Source organism: Zootoca vivipara, chromosome 6 (assembly GCF_963506605.1).
Source record: "Zootoca vivipara chromosome 6, rZooViv1.1, whole genome shotgun sequence".
NCBI classification, from domain to species: domain Eukaryota; kingdom Metazoa; phylum Chordata; class Lepidosauria; order Squamata; family Lacertidae; genus Zootoca; species Zootoca vivipara.
The window spans coordinates 24,565,623-24,580,476 of record NC_083281.1 but is presented as its reverse complement, the minus strand read 5'-3'; the positions used below and the strand labels follow the sequence as shown (position 1 = coordinate 24,580,476).

General features: G+C 45.9%; 1 protein-coding gene across 1 annotated transcript; it reads left to right on the top strand.

The window, feature by feature from the left end:
• Nucleotides 1–302: 302 nt before the first annotated feature.
• Nucleotides 303–11,544, top strand: LOC118086231 (phospholipase A2 inhibitor and Ly6/PLAUR domain-containing protein-like). The gene is made up of 6 exons (XM_035117617.2): nucleotides 303–363; nucleotides 1,540–1,744; nucleotides 7,173–7,312; nucleotides 9,125–9,277; nucleotides 10,041–10,178; nucleotides 11,336–11,544. The coding sequence occupies exons 1-6, from the start codon at nucleotides 303–305 to the stop codon at nucleotides 11,542–11,544; spliced, it is 906 nt and encodes a 301-aa protein (XP_034973508.2).
• Nucleotides 11,545–14,854: the final 3,310 nt, after the last annotated feature.

The window sequence follows — 14,854 nt, the reverse complement described above, 5'->3', positions numbered from 1 at the left end:
TTAATTTCATTGCACTTGTTGCTGGATTCATAAATTGATGACCATCATAAACCTGAGTAGGATTTATTCTCAGTGACTTAAGTTCTGGGGTGGTGTGTGTGTGTGCGCGTGCGTGCGTGCGTGCGTGCAAATTGGTTGTTTCTGCTGTAGCATCTCTGTTGCTTTCTTCTCCAATCCTTCGGACTGAGAATCTTCTCCACTACCCCACCCCATCCCCACTTTCAGCGCAACCAATAAATCTGAAAGCCAATGGAAAACAGTGTCCTTCCTGCTACTCTTGGTCTGGCGCATGCCATGCAGATATGGTGAACTGTACTGGAAAGGAGAAGTTCTGCTTTGATGTGCTCTCACGCTCAAAAGCTGGTAAGATGCAGTGTGCCTTTTCAGCCCCAAACCCTCATGCATTTTGTAGCTGGACTGGTTTGGGATTGGCGTGGCGCATGGAACAAATGGGTGTTGTTGCCTTTCAGAAAATAAGAGGATGCTTTTACCAGAAAAGGGAGGTGGTCACTTGGGGAAAGGGTCATGGCTCAGTGCATGAACATTTACTTTGCATGGCAAAGATCCTGGGTCCAATCCAAAGAATCACAGGCTAGTTTGGAGGGACTGTTATCAGAAACTACAATTCCTTTCTAATCTGTGGGATATGATCCATGAGAGGCAGTCGAGTACAGTGGTACCTCTACTTACGAATTTAATGTGTTCCGAATGCACATTCGTAAGTCAAAAAAAATTATTGTAAGTCGAATCCCATAGGAATGCATTGGGAGAAATAATTCGTAAGTCGAAGCAACCCTATCTAAAAATTCATAAGTAGAAAAAATCCTATCTAAACCGCATCCAAGATGGCGGACGGAGCTTTGTTCATAAGTAGAAACAGTTATTCGCAAGTAGAGGTACCACTGTACAACATTCCTTGTAATGCTAGAGGAGACATGTGAGGGAATGTTTGGTCCAGCCAGCTGAAACTTCCTGTTGCTCCTGGCTGGAGTATCCTTCCTTTTACATGTGACTAGAAGTGGGCATAACCTAACCTGTCCAGGTAACAAAAGGACGAGTCACGCAGCACACCTCCCTCTTTTTGACTTCCTTCTTCTTTTGAGCAGCTTCTAGCTAGGACTGCTCTGCTAGCTCTCAGCTAGCAGAAGCGCTGGGATTATTCCCCTATATGGAGTAGACCCACATGTACATATTTGTAACTAAGTCTACCTTCAGGTATCCAACTGTGAACTGATGTGAGTAAACATCTTTAATTGACTTTGAATAAGATTGTCATGTCTTTATTCTTTTAAGAGGGATTCAAGGGAATTTACCAGGAACGTACAATTCAATCTGAGACAGATTGAATTGTATAATAGTGAGAGGCTCACACAAGCCTGCAACCAGCTATCTGCTGTGCATATAAAAAGGGGCAATGTAACTCTGCTACATAAAGGAACTTGCTAGCGCAAGTTGGGAAGGATATTAATAAACAATATATCCTCTCCTGCCACCCTGAACATTCCCACATAATCAGCCCATCTCATCTTCTGTTTCCAGATGGAGAAGTCAAAGACATAATTATGAAGGGCTGCACTATCAAGTCTACCTGTGTCACAATGAACAGAGGCATACCTCCCATTTTGGAAGAAAAAGATACTACCATCGTAAATGCCAGGTGTACCCCAGATCCTTCTAGGGGATCTCAATCCTCTGGGCTCTACCTGCCAATCTTCTCTGGGCTCCTGTTCCTGAAGATCCCCTGGTAAAAGGCACCTGTGGGAAACTTGCACCATCTCTGCATTCATTCCCTGCTCTGCTTACCACTTTTTCTTAACACAGCTTAGCCTTCCAGATATGGGCCTCTCCACACATCTGTTTGTCCTGCCACTTGCTCCCAGGGAAACCCAATATTCAGCACTGAATCAGAAGAAATGGGGTTTTCCCGTGGATTGCTGTTTGTTCCAATTTAGCAACGAAGAGTGGGTTTTCCACAGGAACGCAGCAGTGCAAAGGTGAAACCGCTCAGACCTATGCCTAGAAAGTGTGGGGCAAGCAGAAAACCCATGCTTTCCAGGCAAGCAGAAAACCCACTACGTCCTATGCTTTCCAGGCAAGTGTGAATGGGCCCAGTTTCCTTGCTTTCCTCAATGAAAATAGCAACCAGGAATAAAGCAAATAAAACATGAATGCATGCTTCATCTTTGTTTGGTTTTTTTAACTGACTCTCTGCATTCATTTATGCCTCTCTTTTGTTCATTCACCACTTTCTCTGAAGGCAGTTTGGCTCTCTAGATGGATAAACACAGTGTTTTTTGGATACACACCCACCCACACCAATTTATATATATAATTGAGTTGCCAGTATTCATATCTTGATAAAAATGTCAGCATACCGTGAGTACTTATCAGAAATAAATCCAAATGAGTGTGTGTGTGTGTTTATATGCCCCCCTTACATGTTATAAAACAGCTGCACTGGTTACCAGTTTATTTCTGAACCGCTCTCACATTATACAGCTTTGGGTGAATGCTGAAGACGCACCTCTTTCCCTTGGCTTAGGCCAGTGTTTCTCAACCTTTTTTGGGCCACGGCACACTTGTTCCGTGAAAAAAATCACGAGGCACACCACCTCCATAAGACATACCTCCATGCCCTGTAGAGCGAGACCACCGAGCGCCCCAGCCAGCCAGAGGGGCCTGGAACCGGCTGCTGTTGCTCTCTGCTGTAGAAACAGGGAGCGCACGGAGCGCCCTGCAGCGCCTGGCCTCTTCTTTTGGGGGGGGGCTGCCCGAGGCCTGCCGCCTCGGTGCCTGGAACCGGCGGCTGCAGAGCGGAGCGCTCTGAAACGGCGAGCGCTCGGAGCGCCCTGCAGCGCCTGGCCTCTTTTCTTTTCTTTTTTGCTGCCCAAGGCCGGCGGCTGCAGAGCGGAGCGCTCCGAAGCGCCGAGCACTCGGAGCGCCCTGCAGCGCCTGGCCTCTTCTTCTTTTTTTGGGGGGGGGGGCTGCCCAAGGCCGGCGGCTGCAGAGCGGAGCGCTCCAAAGTGCCGAGCGCTCGGAGTGCCCTGCAGCGCCTGGCCTCTTCTCTCTCTCTCTCTCTTTTTTTTTGGCTGCCCAAGGCCGGCGGCACGTGACAAGGCAGCAAGTCGCCCTTCTCGCTGCGGCATGTCGCGGCACACCAGCCAGCCTCTCGCGGCACACTAGTGTACCGCGGAACAGCGGTTGAGAAACGCTGGCTTAGGCACTTGAAATGTATTTTTTAAGGACCAATCTTATTTCTGTGATGGCAAGTACACACACACACACACACAACGACCCACCCACACCTATTTTTAATATTATGTCCTATTATGTTTTAATATTAATGTTCTGTTTTAATTGCTTTCATCTGCCCAGCAACCCTAGTGTGAAGGGCGGATAATAAAGTGCACCAATAATAACTACGACAATAATAATATCCTACGAAGACATCTTCTCTCAGCTAAAATTGTCTGTATATCCTACCCCCAATCCTGATGACTTATTTCAGGTCATTTGCATTCACTTATTTACACTGTTGAATTTATCTTAATGTGGCCAACGTTTTCAAATGTGCACACTTTTCACCCATATATTCATTAAACATTTTTCAATCTTCTTTAAATGCATATTCTTCTTGTTATCTTATTTTGTAAGTTAAATCTGCCAGCTGCATGTATTCCATTGAGATTCTTATTTAGTTGGGACCTCACTCGTTTTCCATTTTCGGGCTAACAAAACACAGGCTGCAGTAGTGGCATACATAAATAGCCTTTTTTTGACACCTGGGAATTTCCATCTGAATTATGCCCAACAAAAAGGACTCTGGTTTTTGTTTTGTTTTTTTCCAATTCATTATAAATTATTTCCCAATACTCTTTTACCCTTTTAGAAGTCCACCACATATATAATAGAACGTACCCTCAGCCTCCTTGCACCCCTTGATTCCATGCCAAGGGAGACACCCTCCTGCCTCCAAGTGTTGTGAATGACTTAGGTACTGTTGCTTTAAGGGAAACAGAATCTTAGTGGCTTAGACGACAGTTAGTGGAGGTAGACTGAACATCGGCTTCAAGGTGGGGTGCATTGCGTTCAGCGGGATTCAGCTATGATCAACCCATCTCTTCAGCTGTTTGGTTATTCCTGCTGATGGCGTGTACCTGAACGCAACATCCACTTATCAACAGGTGCCTACATACCGTAGAAGTTGACCTGGTTGGCCCCTGCCAAGGATTCAGGCCCCAGGGGTGTGTGCGCAAAAATCACACCTCTCCACTCTGGCTCAGTGTGGCTAGGAGCCCGCCTGCCTGTGCACTCTCTGGGCCATTCCTGTGCTGCTCTGGGCAGCCAGGCAAGCTCCTCTGAGTGCCAGTTTTTGATTCACCTTGGTGGCAACTTCTCTGGATTTCCCATCACCATGCAGAATGTCCTGGAATTCTTCTTTTTTGCCCTCCTTACAACAGGTAAGAAAGGGCAGCTCACTCACTGGAGATTTATTCCACTTGGGTAGCTGGGGTCAGATGCAAGCTGGTTTCACGAGACTGGTAGGGGCATAAGACGCAAGGTCTTTTGTAATACTTTTAGATTTGAATTTTTAAAAGAAATAGTGTGGAAAGCAATTGTTGCGAGCAATTTTTAAACTAAAGAAACCAAGGAGCATGATATTGTTGAAAAAAGAGGTGCAAATTGCACATTTTCCAACAGCTTCAATCTAATAGGTCACATTTTCGCTTGCCTGTACATAGCATGTTAAAATGAATAAATAAGAGTCCAGTAGCACCTTAGAGACCAACTAAGTTTGTTCTCGGTACTGTATAAGCTTTCGTGTGCATGCACACTTCTTCAGATATCGTTGGTCTCTAAGGTGCTACTGGACACCTTTTTAATTATTTCAACTGCATTAGACCAACACGGCTACCTACCTGAATATAGCATGTTAATTTATACATTATTGCTGTGCACTGTTTTCTGAAAAATGTGTGCACTTCCCTTCCTGCAGAGATGCACTGCGGAGGTGCACCTCCACATGCAGCTGCTGGGTGACCTTGGGCTAGCCACACTTCTTTGAAGTCTCTCAGCCCCACTCACCTCACAGGGTGTCTGTTGTGGGGGAGGAGGGGAAAGGAGATTGTTGGCCGCTTTGAGACTCCTTCGGGTAGTGATAAAGCGGGATATCAAATCCAAACTCCTCCTCCTCCTCCTCCTCCTCCTCCTCCTCCTCCTCCTCCTCCTCCTCCTCCTCCTCCTCTTCTTCTTCTTCTTCTTCTTCTTCTTCTTCTTCTTCTTCTTCTTCTTCTTCTTCTTCTTCTTCTTCTTCTTCTTCTTCTTCTTCTTCATTGTACAAATTTTTCATATGCTGTGGCAGACCCTCCAAGTGTCCCTATTTTCCAGGCACAGTCCCAGATTTAGAGAAGCCGTCTTGGTTTCTGATTTGATCCCAGAATGTCCCGCTTTTCTTTAGGATGTCCCTATTTTCATTGGAGAAATGTTGGAGGGTAATAGAGTTATCCAACGCTTGAGCCACCTGAAGGCAATCCTTTATAGGGAAGTGTTTTTTATTTATTTAAATGTTTAATTTTTGATTACGTTTTTATATATGTTGGAAGCTGCCCAGAGTGCTACTAAATAGTAAAAAATATCATCATGAAATGGGACGTCCCTATTTTCATTGGATAAATGTTGGAGGGTATGCTGTAGACTCACCATTTTACCCTATCTTTTGATTGTAAATTGAGGGATATTTTTGGGAGAAGAAATAACCAGTAAGCCCTACAACACATTCCAAATGGAGTTCCTAAGACAGTTGGAAGGTGTTTTGTACGCCTCCTTCTGGCAATTCCTACAGCCAAGCTGGTGCCAGATAAGATCCCCTTTGATTTCCTTTGGACCACACATCAGTGAGGCCGAGAGGGGGATCTTATTGCCTGGGCAGCCCAGGAGTTACCAGTCTCTGCAGCCCCAGCAAGTGCTGTGATTCTCTACTGGTTTGACCTCACCCCTGAAGGTACACTCCATTGCCTCTCAAGACAGGTAGATGCTCAACGACAAAAAGAAATGGTTTTCACTGATTTTCATATTGTGTTTTCATTTTATTAAATGTATTTTATCAACAACATGGATCAGAGAATACAATTTGCACAATGAAAAATTCCAGTATAATGAACACAGTTCCCTAAGATGAATAGTCAAGGAGTTTCAGAAGATGGGAACAAAATTATTATTGCTGCTGCTGCTGCTGCTGTTGTTGTTGTTATTATTTCGTTTACTTCCTCCCCTTCACACCAAGGTTACAGGGCAGGTTACAATGATTTTCTTTTTATTATGAAAGATTTTCTTGATTTACAAAAGTGTGTGCAATGTCTCTCGTAACATTTTTACAGATCAGTTTCATTTGTTGAGACATTGGGAAGAAAAGGGGAAAAGAGGTAGATGGGGGAAAGATGGGTGGGGGTGGGGTCAGGTGACAGTGTTTCTATTTTGCTTAGTATATGTGGGGGTTTTTTGGTGGTGAGAGATGTTGGAGTTGGCCTAGGGTATGATTGTTCATTTGTGGTTGGCTGTGGTGTTCTTTGTTTCGTGTGTGAGTGGGTGTGGGTGCGTGTTTTGGATCAGGTTAGCCATATTGATTTGTATGCTGTTGGTGGATTTTTGTCATTGTCTTGTTGGGCTGTGTATGTGATAAAGGGGAGCCATACCAGGGTGAAGCCGTCTTCTTCTATTTGTCCCCATGTCAGTTTCAGCTTATTGGTTAATTTTTCTAGTAAGGCTGTTTCCCATACTATTTGGTACCATTGGTCCATGCTTACTCCTGACAGGTCTCGCCAGTGTCTGGTTATGGTGTTTCTGGTTGCTGAGAGTAAGTGGGTTATGAGTTCTTTGTGGTGTAGGTGAGCATTATTGTCTTGGAAGATGTTTAGTAAGGCCAGTTCTGGGGTTATTTCTAATTGGGGTTACAATGATTTAAAACACAACATGAATAATAGTATCATTGAATTGTAGAGTTGGAAGGGACCCTGAGGGCCATCCAGTCCAATCCCCTGCAATGCAGGGATCTCAACCAAAGCACCCATGACAGATGACCAGCCAACCTCTGCTAAAAAACCTCCAATGAAGGAGGTTTGAAATAAAGTACAATCAACTGAATAGGGTGAGTCCTTAAAAAAATGGCCTCCCAGCCTCCTTCTTTTCCTTCTTCCAGGTGCTTCTTTAGAGTGTGAGATTTGTTCAAGCGATGGCATCCACTGTACCGGACCTAAGAAAACCTGCCCTCTGGGGAAAAACACCTGCATGACCGCATACACTGAAAATACTGTGGGTGAGTGGGATTATTGAAGCGGAAGAGGAGTCAGATCATCGCTACATTTGGCTCAGTACTGTCTATGCTGGCTGGTCCCATGACCTCAGACAGGGAATCCCTCTCCCAGTCTTACCCGGAGATGGCAGGGATTGAACCTGGGATGTTCTGCATCCACAGCAGGTGTTCTAACACTAAGCTATGGCCTTTTTTGGGATGGCAGAGGGCAAAGGACAGGATCAGTCAAGGTCACTTACTACTAGTATTGTATGGGCCCTCCGCCTTGTTAATTATCTCTAGCAAACCATCCCAGGGGACAAACTAATTGAATCATGCCTTCAGTCTGACACAGACTAAGATGATTTAAGGGCCAATGAAGTGTAACTGCTCTGCTTCAATAGTGGGTTTCAGTGGGTTTGATGCTACCCTACAGGGTGCCGCAAGAACCCATTGCTACCAGATTCCAAGCAACAAATGGAGCAGGCGGCCTCTTAGAAAATGAGGAATAGAAGGTGCCTTACAGCACCCAGATTGGATCAGACATTGGTTTGAGGAAGATTAGGCTTCATCACCAATATGCATAATAAATAGCCAGTTCCTCAAATCCAGTCACATCCTGAAGTGACTAACAGACAAGATTCAATACCGCGTAGGACTATGCTGGAGAAATAGACAATACTATCAAAAGAATTTTCATAAGGATCAATAATGTCACATGATTTTCCTAGCTTTGCCAAACCCAGACTACAGCCTTGCAGGCAGCCATGAGCAATGTGATGTCTTCTGACGGCTGTATAGGTCTTTGCAATCAATCAATCAATCAATGAATCAATCAATCTCCTAGGACATTCTATACAAGATCTCAAAGCAGCTGTTTTATTACAGAAAAATTTCAGAAACAGACTGGAAAGAGAAGTTGCTGAATTTGAACTCATTACCAAACTTAAAACCATGGAGCCACCTGGGATGAACAAAGACCTAGGATTCTTATCTCATTATGCATGATCAAGCTTTCTTTAGCGCCTTGCCCTTGCTTTCCCCCCGCAGGACCTATTGCAGTCATCAGCAGTCGTTAACAGCCATCAACAGGTTTACCACTCCTATCAGCCCATCACCCATTCCCACAAACAAACAAACAAACAAACAAACAAACCAATATTTTGGACAACAGCTCCCATCAGCACCAGCCACAATAGCCAATAGCTGACAGGGAACTGTGGTCCACAATATCTCAAGGTGACTGTACTCGTCTGCCCTTGTTTTAAGGAATGGACTAACTCTGGGATCATTTGTAGGAGTTGTTAAACTATTTCCCCTTCTCTACCCCCACCCTGCCTCAGATTAAGAAATCTGAAGAACTAAAGGGGAAAAATACTGAAAAATCAATTGTGTGTTTTATTGTGAATTGGCCAGAACAATTTCTACTCCTTTGGGAAAATATAAAACAACATGCTACATTTGGAAGACATATCGTTCTCTGATGTAGAAATGTGGAGAACTGAATAAGATTCGGAAAAGGGAGAAAAGCCAAAATTGACATATCCACCCATTCCTAATCTTTATATCATCCTCCCAAACACAACCCTGTTCGTTATCTTGATGACTGAACAAAATGGAAGCCAGTCTGGCATGCTGGTTTAAGGTGCTGGATTATGGCTGGGGAGATGGTTGAAGCTGATTGGATGACCTTGGCCCAATCTCACAGACTAACCAATCCTGAGGATGGAATGGGGTGAACCATGTCAGCAGACATGCATTCCTAGGAGGAAAGGTGGGAAGCAAAGGTTATAAAATTAAATTAACAATCTCCCTCCCCCCCGTCTTCCATTGCAGACGGAAAAACTGAACATACTATAGAGAAAGACTGTGCAACTGCTGACATCTGTACCAGTTCCGCCATTGAGTTGTACTTTGGACCTGGAAGAGCCATGAGGACAATTGTGTACTGCTGCATCGAAGGTTTATGCAAAAAAATTGAATCCAAATGTAGGTATACAATGCGGTTGAGGGCTTGCTCCTCTCCCCAGTCTTCTTCCCTCGCCATGTCCTTCCTTCCACCTGTTCCCTGAAGCCAGGTGTACACATGTGACATGAGCATGTCATGCAGCCCTGGCCCCCTCAATCGCAGGGGCAAGCCGGTGCCCCTAAGTATCTGATTCTTGCTGTATGGTCTGTAACTGTGGAAGTGGCCTTTAACCTTCAAAGCTACTGGCTGCCTTCCCCATGAATATATCCCATCCTTGAAGGTAGATATAATTAGCCGTGCTTTGGCCTAGTAGTGGCCGGTGCCGCTTGGGACCTGCGGGGAGTGGAAAGCAGAGAGTTATGGTCCTGTTCCTTCTCACTGCTGAGTTCTACAAGCGGCAACGCTGAGAATAAGGAGGAGGAAGCTGCCACAGCCAGTTCCACCTACTGGGTGTAAGCAGGAAGGTTGGCAAATGGTAGATGGCTGAAGACTGAAAGAGTTTGGTCAGGCAGCATGCCCTCCCTCTACAACCAGGGCCGGGCTGTCCATGAGGAAACGTGAATCAACCGCCTCGGTCAATGGGATTCACAGGGGCAGCAAAACCCAATGTAGATCTTCCTCCCCCCCCCTGTTCCCGATCTAGATATTCCCTGGTGGGGATGGGTACGCCATTTTGTGGCTCCCCGTAAGGTGCCGAAACGTCTTGGGCTGGTCCTGTCCACAGCTGTAAACAACCGAGCTGCCTCCTCCAAATCCTTAAGCATTTCCACACCTTGCTTTCAGTTCCACCAATTGAAACCAGAATGAACGGAAAGCAGTGCCCTGCCTGCCATGTGTGGTCAGACACGTGCAAAGAAGAGATGGTGAACTGTACAGGACACAACGTGTACTGCTTTGACGTTTCTTCGCATTCACATGCCGGTAAGCGCTGCCCCAGACATTGCGTCCCTTGAAGCCCACATCCTCCCCACCTATTTTCTAGGTTACGTATCATCATCATCTTCTTCTTCTTTGGCGACCACTCGTAGCCGAGTAAGATTGCCTTCCATAAACACGGTTTTAACAATGAGTCCGTAAGTGACTGTGGAGGCCAATTCTGGATCCTCACGTCCTTCCACAGTGGGGACATTGGTTTCCGGGCAGGAGTTGATCACGGTGTGGATTTGCCAAGCGTGCCTTCCTCTTAGCACGTTTCTCCCTTGCGTCCTGAGTTTGAGCATCTTCAAAGCCCATGACACCTTTGGTAAAGGCTGTTCTCCAACTGGAGCGCTCGCAGGCCAGTGTTTCCCAGTTGTCAGTGTTCATACTACATATTTCTAGATTTGCCTTGAGACAGTCTTTAAACCTCTTTTGTAGACCACCAGCATTATGCTTTCCATTTTTAAGTTCGGAATAGAGTAGTTGCTTTGGAAGACGATATCATCACATATAATCACCACATATAATCTGAGCCATGCTGAGTAGGGAGGAACAAGCAGACTGTCACTATTCACTTCCATAAGATGTGGGTTTTTTTAAAAAATAAAAAAATACCTACCTCTTATCTTCTGAGTTAAATCACACAGGCTTCTTCTTTCAGCTGTTTCTCACATAAATGCTTTGGTTGCATGTTGCTAGAAAGCTGCCTGCCGAAATTTGCATTGTGCTAATTTTTGCTATGCTGTTCCCCAACCCGGGAATGTCTAGGAAAATGCATTTATTGGGGGTAAACCATGCAAGAAGAAATATGCACATTAGTAAAAATCACATACAAAATGCATTCTATTGGGTAAATTTTCAAAATATAGAAAGGTGTATATTTGGCAACATTTGGCTACAACCCAGTGTATATTGGAGGAAAGACTGAAATGGTAATGAGTTTTCATGGGGATTATTTCATGGGGAAAATAGCAATCTGATGTGCAAATGTGGAGAACTGAATTTAAGACTGGAAAAATGAGAAACTGAGATGGACAGATTTGCTCATCCTTACACTGGACCATCATCGAGCTCCACTATCCAGGAAAAACGAGCAATTTGGAGAATAGCTGAATGCCAATATGGTTCCCATAATCCCCTCTCTTCTCTTCCATTTCCAGCAACTAACAGTGTGGACAGAACCATGAAAGGCTGTACTACTAAGTCTGTCTGTTCCTCAATAAGAAGTGGCCGCAGTCCCATTTTGCAACATTCTGATATGATTATGAGGGCAACATGCATTCCAGAGGTTTCTCGGGGATCTCGATGCTCTGGCCTTCTCCTACCAACCTTCTCTGGGCTCCTCCTGCTCTTGAAGATCCTCATGTAAAGGGACCTGCATGGGATTGTATCAGCTCTGCCTTCAATCAAGCCTTCCATCTATCTATAGGCAACTTATTCCCACCTCAGTTGGGCCTTCCAGATGGATTTTCTCTGCTTCACTGAGTGAAAATAAACCTCAGGTTGAAATCAATTGCAATTGGAGTTGGGGGGTTTTCTTCTCCTTTATACGTAAAAAAATGTATTTTGTGTAAGGAAGCTATGCAGCGAAGCATTCTGTCCTATTGCATTTCATAGGTTCGAGGTCCAAGCAATAAGGCTATATATTTACTTTGAACAAGGCAGGAGCAAATACCCCCACTTACAGTAGATAGATACTTTATTGTCATTGTAGATAGTACAATGAAATTGAATGCCACCCCATAAAAACAAAACAAAAACGCAATTACAGCCACACACATACATACACACACACCCACCACAACTCCCCAAGATCATATTATTTAGTTGCAGCATTTAAGATGGTTATAGCTGTTTTTTTATCTATTTGTTCTTGATTTAATTATTCTGTATCTCTTGCCCGAAGGCAACGGTGCAAAAAGACTATATCCAGGATGAGATGAATCCTGTAAAATATTATTTGCTTTTTTTAAGGCAACAGGAATTGTATAGTTCTTCCAGAGATGGGAGAGGATGACCGATAATCTTTCTGGCTGTGGTTATGACCTTCTGGAGCACTTTCCTATCCATGATTGTGCAAGCTGGAAAACCAAGCACAGATATAGTATGTAAGAATGCTCTCTATGGAACCTCGGTAGAAGGACTTTGTGGGTATTCACAGACCACCTTGGATTCTGAAGTGGTTGTCAATGAAGCGGGCTGGCAGCGATGTTTCAGAATCAGCCTTCAAAAAGGTTTTGTGGTGGGGAAGTCCTTCGGGCTCAATTTGATCCACTTTTAACCCCTTTCAAGATTTTAATAAATGGAAAATGAGAGGGAGGGAAGGAGGGAAAGAAGGGGTTAAGAACAGAGGGCAAGCCCTGTTGCATTAGCTCAGGGGCTCATCTCATCCAGCATCCTGTGCTCGCAGAAAACAAAATTATTATTATTATTTTTAATCGTTAAATTTGTATACTGTCTGTCAGAGGGTCGTCGTGGCTACTCTAGAGTAGCTCCGCTTGAGTCCAGTTTGTCTTTAAAGATTTTTATTGTGCAAAGTATTTACAGTGCAGAGACAACTTAAAACATGACCTCTCAGTCCGAATCAGAATCCGGCAATGGCGTACATCTGTTTCTACGCCAGCAAAGTGGTCTGGGTACCCCAAAATGCCTCCCCCTTGACCTGCGTCGCGGTGCTCTCCTTAACTCTTGCGCCGGAAGGAGCAATGCCCTCTTAGCCTCCACCTGCTCAAGGGAGTGGAAGGGCTCTCCAGCATCCTTGAGCCCTTGCATCTCTCCTCCCCTGAGCTTTCCCATCATTCCGCAAGCTGGCTTCTCTCTCCCTCCGAGTCTCTCCCCTCCCCCCTGGCTGCTTCAGACCCACTGCTGCTCCCTGTGCTTGGGCGAGGTGGACGTTAGGATGATGGGGGCTGGCTCCCTGTAGGGAGTCACCCTTACACTGTCCTATGCCCGCGGGTCTCAGGACGGTTCACAAGATAAAAAGACATCATATTAGGGGAAATTACTTCAAAAATGTGTACATTAGTTTCAACTGCGTACAAAAGTGCAGGGCCGGCTTATCGTAGACCCCCGGTGGCGCAGGGCACCATGGCGCCGGCCCGCCAGGAGGGCGCCACGAGCTGCGCCCGCCTGTTGGCCGGCCGGTCCGCTGTGCAGCTGCGTGTGGCGCCCACCTGCCCACCGCGCTGGGAAACGGGGCGGGAGGGCGCCGGAGAGATCGTGCTTTGTCTGCCCGCCCGCCCGCCGCGCAGCAGCGCCGCGCCCACCCGCCCACCGCGTTGGGAAACGGGGCGGAAGGGCGCCGGAGAGATCCGGCGCACCATGGCGACAGGGGTGCTTAAGACGGCGCTGCAAAAGTGTGCTTATTAGATTCTGCCCCCAAATGCAAAAGATTACAAAGAGTGCTTTTAAAAAAGGGAAATCTGCCGCAGAAATGTGAACTGCATTTAAGACTGGGAAAGCAAGAAAGGGAGATAACCGATCTTGGCTGATCTTCCCATCCCTAGTTTGGGTGGAGGAAAGAGTGGGGTGAATGTTTACTTGGCAAAGGTGGAATTTGCATTCATGGTTCTGCACAGTTTTCCCTCTGGCCTCACCCCCCCACTCGCAGGAGTCCCCGAAAGGTCGGCTCAGAAGGTATTCCAGCTGTTGGGCTGAAAAAGATTCCCCCCTCCCCTACTTTAGATACTCCAAGCTGATTAGGGCAGGTGTGGAAAAGCTTTGGCTCTCCATATGTCACTTAGCTATAGCTCCCTGTATCCCTAGACTTTGGCTATGTTTGCCAGGGCTGATGAGAGTTGCCTTTCAGCATCATGGAGGGACAAAGTTGCCTCACACTTCATTTCGGTCTTTCAGAGTTATCCCCTATATTTTGGACTGGAAGCCAAAGGAGTTCTTTTAATAGCATTAGCATGCTTCAAGCAAGTCGTCTCAGTGAGCTGTGTTCAGTATTGGCTTCAGTTTGAAAAGCACCTTCAAGGAGAGCCCCACATGCAACACTAGAAGTTACGATGGATGGATAATGCACGACTCCTCCAGGAGATGATGATGATGACGACGATGATAGGACTTGCGCTAGGAGCAAGTCGCAAAAATCGGAGCTCCGCGGACAGAGGGGGGAGATAGACGGTGGTAAATGAAGGGGGGCAGTTGGTGTCTGGAAACACCCCCCCCCGAAAGGCGAAAGTACGAAGCTTTCGCCAGAAGGAAAAAAGCGTCGAAAAAAGGCAGAACTCCGTGCTGGCACCGGCAAATGGTGGAGCCTACGCAAACTATAACGAGTACATACTGTCTCGACGCCCGAGAACCTGCTTCGGTAAGCACCTGGGACCCTTTGACTAAGGGGGCTGAAAGAAAGAAGTTACCTCCCCCGTGAAAGAACCAGAGGATTTTATTTGAAGAAACGTGGAGAACAGGGGGAGGGGAGCGAAGTCAGAGAATCATTTTATATTGTGAGAGAGAACTGCTTCTAAAAGACTGCTTGTGGGGTGGTGAAATAAAGACAAAAGAGAGCATATCACTGACGATACAGCAGAGGGAAACTAAAGAAAGTGAAGAAAGAGGAGCGGAGAAGAGAGGAGGAGGAGGAGGGGGGGGGAAGAAGTGGAGCGGGAATAAGAGCAGAGCAGAACCATATTTCTAAGCGATCGGGAAGTCTAAAGAACGGAGAGAGAAGGATA

Bases quoted from the DNA above. Each gene is read 5' to 3' on its own strand.
- LOC118086231 (XM_035117617.2), top strand. From the start codon at position 303: ATGGTGAACTGTACTGGAAAGGAGAAGTTCTGCTTTGATGTGCTCTCA. The intron at 364-1,539 runs GTAAGATGCAGT...TTCTGTTTCCAG, and splicing joins GCTCTCACGCTCAAAAGCTG to ATGGAGAAGTCAAAGACATA. The intron at 1,745-7,172 runs GTAAAAGGCACC...ATGGCCTCCCAG, and splicing joins CTGTTCCTGAAGATCCCCTG to CCTCCTTCTTTTCCTTCTTC.